The sequence below is a fragment of the Stenella coeruleoalba genome (genome assembly GCF_951394435.1).
Source record: "Stenella coeruleoalba genome assembly, chromosome: 1".
Taxonomy (NCBI): domain Eukaryota; kingdom Metazoa; phylum Chordata; class Mammalia; order Artiodactyla; family Delphinidae; genus Stenella; species Stenella coeruleoalba.
In genome coordinates, this window is record NC_137169.1 from 65,536,882 (window position 1) to 65,550,096 (window position 13,215).

The following is a 13,215-nucleotide window of genomic DNA, read 5'->3' on the forward strand; positions in this document are numbered from 1 at the left end:
ATAATTCTTCAGGCAGACATTGACTTCCAACATTCATTCGCTGAGCCAGAAGCTTTAGATAGGCTCACCTTGCACCCTTATTTCTACACACGTGTACAGTAATAAGTAGCCTTGGGAATATGCCGGAAGATCAAATTTACTTCGTTGATTAAATTCCCTTTGTTTAAATTTTCTTCAACACAGAACATCGTTTAGCTTTGTGCCCAGCGTTTGAGAGTAAAGTATACTTTGAATCGTCAAGGCAGAAATGATTTGGGTTTGATAGGTTTCTTCGGGTTAAAAGTCAAGGTCGAAAGCCAGGGAGACGTCTTTTCGCCAGGCTCCTCACCTCGCCCTCTCACCCAGATTCTCCGCCAGCCCGGTGCCCCGCCAGTTCCCCGCTTGGCGCCAGCAGCCCGCCCAGTTCCCGCCTCCCTCGCCATTGCCGCCCTCCCGGTTCCTTCTCCGCACCGCTGTCAGCCTCAGCTTCCCCCCAAGAGGGCGCATCGTCTAAACTCAAAGGACAAGCGGGAAGCGAAGCCTTTTCAGGGACCACCTCTCGCGGCTCTTCAGGCACCAAGGCCGCCAAGATGGCGCTGAAGGCGCAGGCGAGGTCACCTATTGAGCGTTCGGAGGTCCCGCCCCCTGGGCCCCGCCCACACCCTGGAGGGTGGTCTGTGCCAGACATGGGCGGGGCCAGACGGGTCCAGCGTCCTACGTGTCAGCGGTCTTGGCACAAACTGGTAGATTAGAGACTGAGTAGCCGGACGGAGAGTCAACATGGCAGCGCTGTTTAGGCGAAGCTGCGGGGTGAGAGGAAGAGCAGGGCTCGGCGCGGGTGGGAAATGGAGCTTGTGGTGTTTGGCGAGGGGGACCTGGACCGGAAATAGGTGTGGTGGGGGGGGCGGTGTGGGAAGCGGTGATAAGGAAGGAGTCTGCTTCGGGGCGCCTTAGCCCTCCTTACCCCACCTCTGGCAATAGCCTGGATTCCGGACCCTGACTTTCACGCCCACCCCCTCCTCTCCTTGTGGGACGGAATGCTTCCTGCGTTTTCACTTTCCTCTATCCCCTCGGCTACTGCCCCCGATGTAGGCGGCGTCCACTTTTGAGAATATCGCTTATCTTTCTCTGGCCCGAGACCCTTCCAAAGGTTTTCCGGAGGAATCCCATCCTATCTCGAAGTAAATTCATCTCTGAATTGGCCGGTGCCTCAGAATTACAACCCTGAACTAACTAGTTTTTGCGGAACTAGTATGTCTTGGGGAAAACTCTCTACTGGCTTTCTATCCCCAGCCTAAGAAGAAGGTCATAAAGTAAATTTTATTTTGCAATTGATGTATACTACAACAGCGGTCCCCAACCTTTTTTTCGCACAAGGGACCGGTTTCATGGAAGACGAATTTTTTCCATGGGGGTGGGGGGATGGTTCAGGAGGTAATGCGAGCGATGCGGAGCCCAGGTGAAGATTCGCTCGCTAGCCCACCACGCACCTCCTGTTGTGCGTCTTGGTTCGTAACAGGCTGCGGCCTGGTATCCTGCGGCCCCGGGGGTTGGGGACCCCTGTACTACAAAGTGCAGCCTGCCAAGTCACGGGGAAAAGGAAAACGGAGCAGCTGCTCATTAGGATACTTAAAAAGTTTAATATGCTTTTGTTTTCGTAATATGGAGGGAGACGCCTCCACGCTGTGTACGTTAAAAAAAGAGGAAAGTAAATCGTACGGCACAATTTTCTTTGAAGCTTGTTTGTATATTCTAGTGTTGTCTCACAGATTTTAAATTGTCTCAGTCACTAGATATATTTTGCTAGCTTTATTATTTATATAGTCACACAAGACTGCCATTTAAATGTCATTTATAATTAAGAACGTTATGCCCTGTACCAAAATAGTAGCAGATTTAGAATTTAGAGTAATTCTAATGGATTTTTGCCCAATATTTGTCATTGTTATGCAGGTTAATGGACTCTGAAGGCAGAGATTGGGGGATTTAAAAAATGATTTTAAACTCTGACACCAGGAAAAAAGAGGGATTTCTCAATCTTGCAAAAAAAGGAAATAGAAAAACCTATCCAGAAAACTTATACCCCTGTATCTCTTCTTTGACACTCCCATAAAACTAAGACTAATTCCTAAGAAATATGCAAAAGTCTTTAATTATATCTGTGCTGTTATTGCAGAGTTAATGCTTGATTAAAGTTGCTGCCTTTTGGAGGTTTGGAATTCCATTGTTCTGATCAGAGAGCTCACAGTAGTAACCAATATTTATATAGCATTACGCTTCCAAGATATTATCTTATTTTAATCATCTCTGCAATTACCCAGTAAGATTAGCCTCATTTTCCAGGTTTGAAAAGTTAATTAACAGGGCTTTGGGCATTGTTCCCTGGCTGTAACTACCTTTGTACTTCGTTTTACATAACATGTTTTCCTGAAAAATCATATGTAAACTTTTTGTAAATTATTTTAGATACACTAATAATTCCCTATTTAAAGTCTCCCAGCAGACCATTTTACCTGTATTGTGAGGTCTAATTTTGTGCAATGCTGTCAAAACACATTTAGAAGGGTCAAGTTTTTTGGTCTGATTTTTGTGGGGGTTTTTTTGTTTGTTTGTTTTTTGGAATCTAATAACCAATTAGGATACTTAAATTGAAAGCGCAGTATAGCAAGGTGGTTGATGGCATGAGTTCATGATAGTAAATGTTAGAATAATAATCCTGGTTCCTAATAGTAAGTAGAGTGACCTTGGCCAATTTTACTTGACTTTTCTGAGCCTCAGTTTCTACATATGCAACATAAGAATAAAAATAGTTCCTTAATCTTAGGATTGACCGAAAGATTCAGTGCATTAATACGTGGAATGTGACTAAAGAAGAATAGGTTTGGTCTATGATGACTGGACAATGAGTATCAGAGAAACCATGTTTTACTTCCAAAATAAAATTAATGAAAATTGCAAAGAAGATATGAATTTTTGTACTCTTATTTTTTTCAAAATTGTAGTATAAAGTATGTTATCACTTTGAAAGGGTTATTTAAATTAAGATATTTGACAGTCTTCATTGTCACCTTAAATGTAGATAATTCTGTTTACAAGTTCAAGTTGTCATCTACAAAGTGGACACTTTCTTTTCACAGATTTTGAAAAACATAAGCAAGTTCAATTCTTGATCTTTTAGTATATTGTTGAGTTGCTCTTTTCTTTCAATGTCTAGCTTACTAGAATTTAGTTCCATCAAATTCCTTGAAGTATAAATTGTGTAATTTTGGCTGTCCTCAAACATTTACTTGGGAGTTCCAGTATGATTTCCAGTTTGATAACTATAATAAATGCGAGTGGTTACTTTTTGTGTACATTGAACTGTTGTGAGTATAAAAATGGATTGCAAAGGCATAATATCTGCTTATATTTTTTATATATATTTTTTGAAGAAATATGCATGTATTTCAGGTATTAAGACAAGTAGTATATTAATGGTTTAGAATAGGGTTGACACTGTAAAGAGACAGTAAATATTTCTGGCTTTGTGGACCTTATGGTTTCACAACTCTGCTGTGAAAGCAGCAATAGACAATATGGTATGGCTGTGTTCCTACAGAATTTTATTTGCAAAACTGGTGGGTACCATAGTGTGCTTACCCTTGGCTTAGAATATTCTAAGAATACTTACAGACAACAGCAGAAAATATAGAAAATTGTTTTAGGCTAATTTGTTTTATTAAATAAAGTGAGGTATCGTAGAAAATGGGATCCTCCAAGGGGAAGATTCCCAGAGGCATTCCTGGGAGGCTCTCCAGAGACAGGGTATCAAAGTTGATGGACTAGGCAACTCTTGAATGTATGGTACCATACTATTGTTGCCCCCCCCACCCCCGTTCCAACTCCCCAATCACAAATGTTCTAGAACTTGTAGATGAGATTTCTCGAATAGTGGTTCTAAGTCTACCACTACCCCTGATTGGTATTTGTCTTGGAAACACTCCATGTTAGTAGTGCAAATACTACTAATCAGTTTTAGTTGCATTGCATTTTCTTTTCTTTTCTTTTTTTTTTTTGCGGTACGCGGGCCTGTCACTGTTGTGGCCTCTCCGGTTGCGGAGCACAGCCTCCAGACGTGCAGGCTCAGCGGCCATGGCTCACGGGCCCAGCCACTCCGCGGCATGTGGGATCTTCCCGGACCGGGGCACGAACCCGCGTCCCCCGCATCGGCAAGCGGACTCTCAACCACTGCGCCACCAGGGAAGCCCTGCATTACATTTTTTAAAAATTTTATTTTATTTATTTATTTTTTATACAGCAGTTTCTTATTAGTTATCTATTTCATACATATTAGTGTATACATGTCAATCCCAGTCTCTCAATTCATCCCCCCCCCACAGCATTCCCCCCTTGGTGTCCATACGTTTGTTCTCTACGTCTGTGTCTCTATTTCTGCCTTGCAAATGGTTCATCTGTACCATTTTTCTAGATTTTCCATATATGTGTTAATATACAATATTTGTTTTTCTCTTTCTGACTTACTTCACTCTGTATGACAGTCTCTAGGTCCATCCATGTCTCTACAAATGACCCAATTTTGTTCCTTTTTATGGCCGAGTAATATTCCATTGTATATATGTACCACATCTTCTTTATTCATTCATCTGTCAGTGAGCATTTAGGTTGCTTCCATGACCTGGCTATTGTAAATAGTGCTGCAGTGAACATTGGGGTGCTTGTGTCTTTTTGAATTGTTTTCTCTGGCTGTGTGCCTAGCAGTGGGGTTGCTGGGTCATGTGGTAATTCTATTTTTAGTTTTTTTAAGGAACCTCCATACTGCTCTCCATAGTGGCTGTATCAATTTGCATTCTCACCAGCAGTGCAAGAGGGTTCCCTTTTCTCCACACCCTCTCCAGCATTTGTTGTCTGTAGATTTTCAGATGATGCCCATTCTAACGGGTGTGAGGTGATACCTCATTGTAGTTTTGATTTGCATTGCTCTAATAATTAGTGATGTTAAGCAGCTTTTCATGTGCCTCTTGGCCATCTGTATGTCTTCTTTGGAGAAATGTCTATTTAGGTCTTCTGCCCATTTTTGGATTGGGTTGTTTTTTTAATATTGAGCTGCATGAGCTGTTTATATATTTTGGAGATTAATCCTTTGCCTACTGATTCATTTGCAAATATTTTCTCCCATTCTGAGGGTTGTCTTTTTGTCTTGTTTATAGTTTCCTTTGCTGTGCAAAAGCTTTTAAGTTTCATTAGGTCCCATTTGTTTGTTTTTATTTCCATTACTCTAGGAGGAGGGTCAAAAAACATCTTGCTGTGATTTATGTCAGAGTGTTCTTCCTATGTTTTCCTCTAAGAGTTTTATAGTGTTCGGTCTTACATTTAGGTCTTTAATCCATTTTGAGTTTATTTTTATGTATGGTGTTAGGGAGTGTTCTAATTTCATTCTGCTACATGTAGCTGTCCAGTTTTCCCAGCACCACTTACTGAAGAGACTGTCTTTTCTCCATTGTATATCCTTGCCTCCATTGTCATAGATTAGTTGACCATATTTGTGTGTCTGTCTCAGGGTTTTGTATCCTGTTCCATTGATCTGTATTTCTGTTTTTGTGCCAGTATCATACTGTCTTGACTACTGGAGCTTTGTATTATAGTCTGAAGTCAGGGAGTCTGATTCCTCCAGCTCCATTTTTTTTTCCTCAAGAGTACTTTGGCTATTGGGGGTCTTTTGTGTCTCCATACAAATTTTACGATTTTTGTTCTAGTTCTGTAAAAAATGCCATTGGTAATTTGATAGGGATTGCATTGAATCTGTAGATTCCTTTGGGTAGTAGAGTTATTTTCACAATATTGATTCTTCCAATCTAAGAACATGGTATATCTCTCCATCTGTTTGTGTCATCTTTGATTTCTTTCATCAGTGTCTTATAGTTTTCCAAGTACAGGTCTTTTGCCTCCTTAGGTAGGTTTATTCTTAGGTATTTTATTCTTTTTGTTGCAATGGTTAATGGGATTCTTTCCTTAATTTCTCTTTCTGATCTTTCGTTGTTAGTATATAGGAATGCAAGAGATTTCTGTGCATTAATTTTATATCCTGCAACTTTACTGAATTCATTGATTAGCTCTAGTAGTTTTCTGGTGGCATTTTTAGGATTATCTATTTATAGTATCATGTCATCTGCAAACAGTGACAGTTTTACTTCTTTTCTGATTTGTATTCCTTTTATTTCTTTTTCTTCTCTGATTGCTGTGGCTAGGACTGCCAAAACTATGTTGAATAAGAGTGGAGAGAGTGGATATCCTTGTCTTGTTCCTGATCTTAGAGGAAATGCTTTCAGCTTTTCACCATTGAGAATGATGTTTGCTGTGGGTTTGTCATATATGGCCTTTATTTTGTTGAGGTAGTTTCCCTCTGTGCCCGCTTTCTGGAGAGTTTTTGTTGTAAATGTGTGTTGAATTTTGTCAAAAGCTTTTTCTGCATCTATGGAGATGATCATATGGTTTTCATTCTTCAGTTTGTTAATACGGTATATCACATTGATTGATTTGCATATATTGAAGAATCTTTGCATCTCTCGGAAAAATCCCACTTGATCATGGTGTATGATTCTTTTAATGTGTTTTTGGACTCTGTTTGCTAGTATTTTGTTGAGGATTTTTGCATCTATATTCATCAGTGATATTGGTCTGCAATTTTCTTTTTTTGTAGTATCTTTGTCTGGTTTTGGTATCAGGGTGATGGTGGCTTCATAGAATGAGTTTGGGAGTGTTCCTTCCTCTGCACTTTTGTGGAGGAGTTTGAGAAGGATAGGTGTTAGCTCTTCTCTAAATGTTTGATAGAATTCACCTGTGAAGCCATCTGGTCCTGAACTTTTGTTTGTTGGAAGATTTTTAATCACAGTTTCAATTTCATTACTTGTGATTGGTCTGTTCATATTTTCTATTTCTTCCTGGTTCAGTCTTAGAAGGTTATACCTTTCTAACAATTTGTCCATTTCTTCCAGATTGTCCATTTTATTGGCATAGAGTTTCTTGTAGTAGTCTCTTATGTTGCTTTGTATTTCTGTGGTGTCTGTTGTAACTTCTCCTTTTTCATTTCTAATTTTATTGATTTGACTCCTCGCTCTTTTTCTTGATGAGTCTGGCTAAAGGTTTATCAATTTTGTTTATCTTCTCAAAGAACCAGCTTTTAGTTTTATTGATCTTTGCTATTGTTTTCTTTGTTTCTATTTCATTTATTTCTGCTCTGATCTTTATGATTTCTTTCCTTCTATTAACTTAGGGTTTTCTTTGTTCTTCTTTCTCTAGTTTCTTTAGGTGTAAGTTTAGATTGTTTATTTGAAATTTTTCTTGTTTCTTGAGGTAGGGTTGTATTGCTATAAACTTCCCTCTTAGAACTGCTTTTGCTGCATCCCATAGGTTTTGGTTCGTCATGTGTTCATTGTCATTTGTCCCTAGGTGTTTTTTGATTTCCTATTTGATTTCTTCAGTGATCTCTTGGTTATTTAGTAATGTATTGTTTTGCCTCCATGTGTTTGTGTTTTTTACTTTTTTTTTCCCCTGTAATTTATTTCTAATCTCATACCGTTGTGGTCGGAAAACATGCTTGATGTGATTTCAGTTTTCTTAAATTTACCGAGGCTTGATTTGTGACCCAAGATGTGATCTGTCCTGGAGAATGTTTCATGTGCACTTGAGAAGAAAGTGTAATCTATTGTTTTCAGATGGTCCTTTAAATATCAATTGAATCTATCTGGTCTATGGTGTCTTTTAAATCTTGTGTTTCCTTATTAATTTTCTGGATGATCTGTCCATTGGTGTAAGTGAGGTGTTAAAGTCCCCTATTATTGTGTTACTGTGGATTTTCTCTTTTATAGGTGTTAGCATTTGCCTTATGTGTTGAGGTGCTCCTATGTTAGGTGCATATATATTTATAATTGTTATATCTTCTTCTTGGATTGATCCCTTGATCATTATGTAGTGTCCTTCCTTGTCTCTTGTAACATTCTTTATTTTAAAGTCTATTTTATCTGATATGATTGTTGCTACTCCAGCTTTCTTTTGATTTCCATTTGCATGGAATATCTTTTTCCATCCCCTCACTTTCAGTCTGTATGCATCCCTAGTTCTGAACTGAGTCTCTTGCAGACAGCATATACATGGGCCTTGTTTTTGTATCCATTCAACAAGCCTGTGTCTTTTGGTTGGAGCATTAAATCCATTCACATTTAAGGTGATTATTGAAATGTATGTTCCTATCACCATTTTCTTAATTGTTTTGAGTTTGTTTTTGTAGGACCTTTTCTTTTGTGTTTCCCACTTAGAGAAGTTCCTTCAGCATTTGTTGTAGAGCTGGTTTGGTGCTGCTGAATTCTCTTAGCTTTTGCTTGTCTGAAGCTTTTGTTTTCTCCATTGAATCTGAATGAGATCCTTGCTGGGTAGAGTAATCTTGGTTATAGGTGCTTCCCTTTCATCACTTTAAATATATCATGCCACTCCCTTTTGGCTTGTAGAGTTTATGCTAAGAAATCAGCTGTTAAGCTTATGGGAGTTCCCTTGTATATTGTTTGTCCTTTTTCCCTTGTTCCTTTTAATAATTTTTCTTTGTCTTTAATTTTTGTCAGTTTGATTACTGTGTGTCTTGGCGTGTTTCTCCTTAGGTTTATCCTACCTGGGACTTGGGTGCTCCCTGGACTTGGGTGGCTATTTCCTGGACTTGGGTGGCTTCCTGGACTTGGGTGGCTATTTCCTTTCCCATGTTAGGGAAGTTTTCGACTATAATCTCTTCAAATATTTTCTCGGGTCCTTTCTCTGTCTCTTCTCCTTCTTGTACCCCTATAATATGAATGTTGTTGCGTTTAATGTTGTCCCAGAGGTCTCTAAGGCTGTCTTCACTTCTTTTCATTCTTTTTTTTAATTCTTTCTGCTGCAGTGAATTCCACCATTCTGTTTTTCAGGTCACTTATCCGTTCTTCTGCCTCAGTTATTCTGCTATTGATTCCTTCTAGTGTAGTTTTCATTTCAGTTATTGTATTGTTCATCTCTGTTTATTTGTTCTTTAATTCTCCTAGGTGTTTGTTTTTTAATTCTTCTAGGTCTTTGCTAAACATTTCTTGCATCTTCTTGATCTTTGCTGCCATTATTTTTCCGAGGTCCTAGATCATCTTCACTATCATTATTCTGAATTCTTTTTCTGGAAGGTTGCCTATCTCCACTTCATTTAGTTGTTTTTCTGGGGTTTTGTCTTGTTCCTTTATCTGGTACATAGTCTTCTGCCTTTTCATTTTGTCTGTCTTTCTGTGAATGTGGTTTTTGTTCCACAGGCTACAGAATTGTAGTTTTTCTTGCTTCTCCTGTCTGCCCTCTGATGGTTGAGTCTATCTAAGAGGCTTGTGCCAGCTTTCTGATGGGAGGGACTGGTGGTGGGTAGAGCTGGCTGTTGCTCTGTTGGGCAGAGCTCAGTAAAACTTTAATCCACTTGTCTGCTGATGGGTGTGGCTGAGTTCCCTCCCTGTTGGGTGTTTGGCCTGAGGCGACTCAGCACTTGCACCTACCCGGCTCTTTGGTGGGGCTAATGGCAGACTCTGGGAGGGCTCACACCAAGGTGTACTTCCCAGAACTGCTGCCAGTGTCCTTGTCCCCGTGGTGAGCCACAACCACCCCCCACCTCTGCAGGAGACCCTCCAACACTAGCAGGTAGGTCTGGTTCAGTCTGCTACAGGGTCACTGCTCCTTCCCCTGGGTCCCGATGTGCACACTACTTTGTGCCCTCCAAGAGTGGAGTCTCTGTTTCACCCAGTCCTGTTGAAATCTTGCAATCAAATCCCACTAGCCTTCAAAGTCTGATTCTCTGGGAATTCCTCCTCCCATTGCTGGACTCCCAGGTTGGGAAACCTGACATGGGGCTCAGAACCTTCACTCCAGTGGGTGGACTTCTGAGGTATAATTGTTCTCCAGTTTGTGAGTCACCCACCCAGTGGTTATGGGATTTGATTTTATTGTGCTTGCGCCCCTCCTCCCATCTTACTGCGGCTTCTCCTTTGTCTTTGGTAGTGGGCTATCTTTTTTGGTGAGTTCCAGTGTCTTCCTGTCGATGATTGTTCAGCAGTTGTGATTCTGGTGCTCTCACAAGAGGGAGTAAGCGCACATCCTTCTACTTCGCCATCTTGAACCAATCTCTCCACATTGCATTTTTTTAAAAAAGAATTTCCTTTATGATAGGTGTTCAAATATCTGATAATTGGCTTAATACAGAAGTCAAATTATGGTTGAGAGCATTTAAGTAATGACTTAAACTGTTTTCTTGAATATGGTCAAAGAAGCTGTTCTACTCACTTGTGTTGTCAGTATTCTATTTGACTCATGTTTAATTTATCAAATTTATTGTAATAAAATTGTTCTTTGTAGGTACTGAGAAGTCTTTCTCGCTTTGACTGGAGATCACAACATACGAAAGCTGTCCAACACCGTGAACCTGGATCAGGATTTAGTTTTGGTATATGTTTTGTTCTGTGTTTTGATTTTAAACTTTTGTTTGTTGTATGTATGCAGCTTTCTATATGTATTTATCTGAAACATGTTTGTAAACAAACTTAGTAATGTCTGTAAGTGAATAGAACCAATCACCATCCACAGGTTGTTCACAGTTAGTCATACCCATTCTTTCTGATCTTGTTTTCTTCTCCATCATAATACCCTATACATAAATCTGTATTAGCAGCATACATATATATTTCTGCCATTTTTCTTAAGTATATATCCCCAAATAAATAACAAATTCACTGCTACGTATGACTAGTCTTCAACTTAGAAATGAATGCAACAAATACTTCTTAAACACTTATTAGTTACAAAGTGCTAGGTGCCTGCTAATAAGCCAGAGCCTGGTTTGTCCATAATATATCTGAACTGCAGTTTGGTGCTAGTACATATGGTTCTCAGTTTGGGGATCAGGGAGCCATGTGGTGTCGGAGGGAAAAGGAATAAAATTTTGCTTCCCTTTTCTCTCTAAAATGAAGAGCCCCACCCAGGCAAAAAATTTGAAAAATAATCCCTTTCTTCAGCATCCTTTGCCCCCTAAAGTGCTTTTTGCTTCAAAATTATTACGTTTCCTCTAGTTGAAAACCCATTTTCTCAGTTCACTTGGTCTCAGAAAATAGTTAAAAGGCAGCTGAGCTAATTAACTCACACCCAGGTAGAAATAACAAACTCAAAACTCCCTAGGGTTATCATTTTTGGTTTTTATTTTATTTTTTAAGATTGTTAACATCTTTATAAAGTTTTTTTTTTTTTTTTTAAGTTTTTTTTTTTTTTTAACAGAATTAAGTGAAAATTTTGAAACAGCATGAGGATAGCAGTTTGGGACACTGGATCTTATTTTCTTATTGAGATGTTAGCATAGGTTTGGTATGGTTGCTCCTTAGTTTCAGTTTGTCACGTACAGATTCATACTCAATAGTAAGAGACTAGCAGGAGAAATCTATGGTGGTTCGCTGACTGACAGAAGATGAGATAGATACAAGTGTTTAGGAGGGAGATTGTGGAGCTCAAGAAAAGGAATAGGGATAACACCTATGACCAGTTGCACCTGGTTGTTTAGCTATAAAATGGGGATAATATCTACAACAGAGGATTTATTTGAAGATTAAATTATATGACATATGTGAAGTCCTAGCACATAGTAACTGGATCAAAGTAGGTTCTCAAATAATACGTAATAGATCCTTGCCTTCCCTCCCCTTTACCCACTCACAATTTTGATACGAATTGGCCCCAATTTTAGAAGTAAAGTTGTGATGTAGAGAACACTAGACTGAAATGCTAAGTATACTTTTATTGCTAATTCATTGTAAGACTCTGGAGCTATCGTTTCCTTAGTCTGGGCTTTTGTTTCCTTATTTATACAATGAGAGATTCAACACCGAATTTCTAATGTCTTTTATATTTTATTTCATACATCCCTATAGAAATGATTACTATACTCCTAAACATTTATGCTCATTCTTGCCTTTCTACCTTTTTTCTCATGCTTCTTACCTGAAATACCCTATATCTTTTTAAAATTTTACCTATCCTTTGATAGTATGGATTTTTAAAAGTATGGTGGTAATTGGCTTCTGTCCTCGGTCCAGTCACCCTATTCACTTCATTAATTTGAGAAGCTTTCCCACCACTTTTGCCAGTTGCTTTGTGCTAATTTATAAGCTTAAATTATCTGAGTTTAAAGGAGGAGTAAAATTGAAATTATGATATTAGTATTATATGATATTTTGGAACAAGTTTTATTGGTTTGTGGTCACTGGTCATATCTTATCTCCCTAATTAGATTGATTCTTGAGATCAGGGCATTGTCATATGTATTAGTTTTATTTCAGTGTTAGTCAAAGTTTGATGAGTCTGCTTTGGAACTAATAATAAGTAAGAAAAATTGTTTTTACCTTAACACTTGGAAGAGGAAAACTCAAGTTTATATCTGTTACTCATTTGTAAAAGCTAGAAATCTTACCTACTTTTTTGGCATGAGTATCGATATAGATTTATTCATATAGCACAGTGAAATCTTGATTAGTCTGAAGGCACATTGCAGTCTGACTTTCTTGTTATCCTGGTTTAAATTCTCCATTATAAATATAAATTTCCACATACTTCATTTCCCTCAACTCATTGTCCTATTTTAATGTTTTCTAAATAACTTTCCCTTAGCGTTCACTGAACAGCAGAAAGAATTTCAAGCTACTGCTCGTAAATTTGCCAGGGAGGAAATAATCCCAGTTGCTGCAGAATACGATAAGACTGGCGAGGTAGGTTTATGCATTTTAAGGAGAGAAAAGTCTTTGACATATTTTACAAGATTTTAAATATAAATATATTTTAAATATAACTGGCTTTTATCTTTATTATTATTTTTTTCTTTCAGTACCCTGTCCCACTAATTAAAAGAGCCTGGGAACTTGGTTTATTGAATACACACATTCCAGAAAGTTGTGGTAAGCTTTCTTTACATTTTTAATTCTAGAATGCCTATGTACAAGAAGAATTTTGAAATTCTATTCAGTCATTCTTTCAGATATTTGTTGCCATTAAATGGCTTTCTACCTTTGTGCCACTGTTCAGACTTCAGTACTTGTCAGCTTTTAGAAGCCTTGTACTCAACACTTAGAGGCATTCTTCCTTCTTTATAACTGGTTCCGATGTTAACTTGATCCTAATCCTTGGTAATTTCTATCTCTACAGTTAGTTGATTTGTTG

General features: G+C 38.6%; 1 protein-coding gene across 2 annotated transcripts in view; it reads left to right on the plus strand.

Moving 5' to 3' along the window:
* The first annotated feature begins 673 nt into the window (after window positions 1-673).
* The window catches only part of ACADM (acyl-CoA dehydrogenase medium chain), a 49,021-nt gene continuing 36,479 nt past the window's right edge, over window positions 674-13,215 (plus strand). The window contains exons 1-4 of one of the 2 annotated variants that reach the window (XM_079904182.1): window positions 674-789; window positions 10,375-10,462; window positions 12,670-12,767; window positions 12,884-12,953. In XM_079904182.1, coding sequence (XP_079760308.1) covers window positions 760-789; window positions 10,375-10,462; window positions 12,670-12,767; window positions 12,884-12,953 — 286 coding nt within the window. In that variant the 5' untranslated portion in view covers window positions 674-759. Of the gene's footprint in view, window positions 790-10,374; window positions 10,463-12,669; window positions 12,768-12,883; window positions 12,954-13,215 lie in introns of those variants that run through there. The other variant, XM_079904183.1, reaches the window with a different exon arrangement.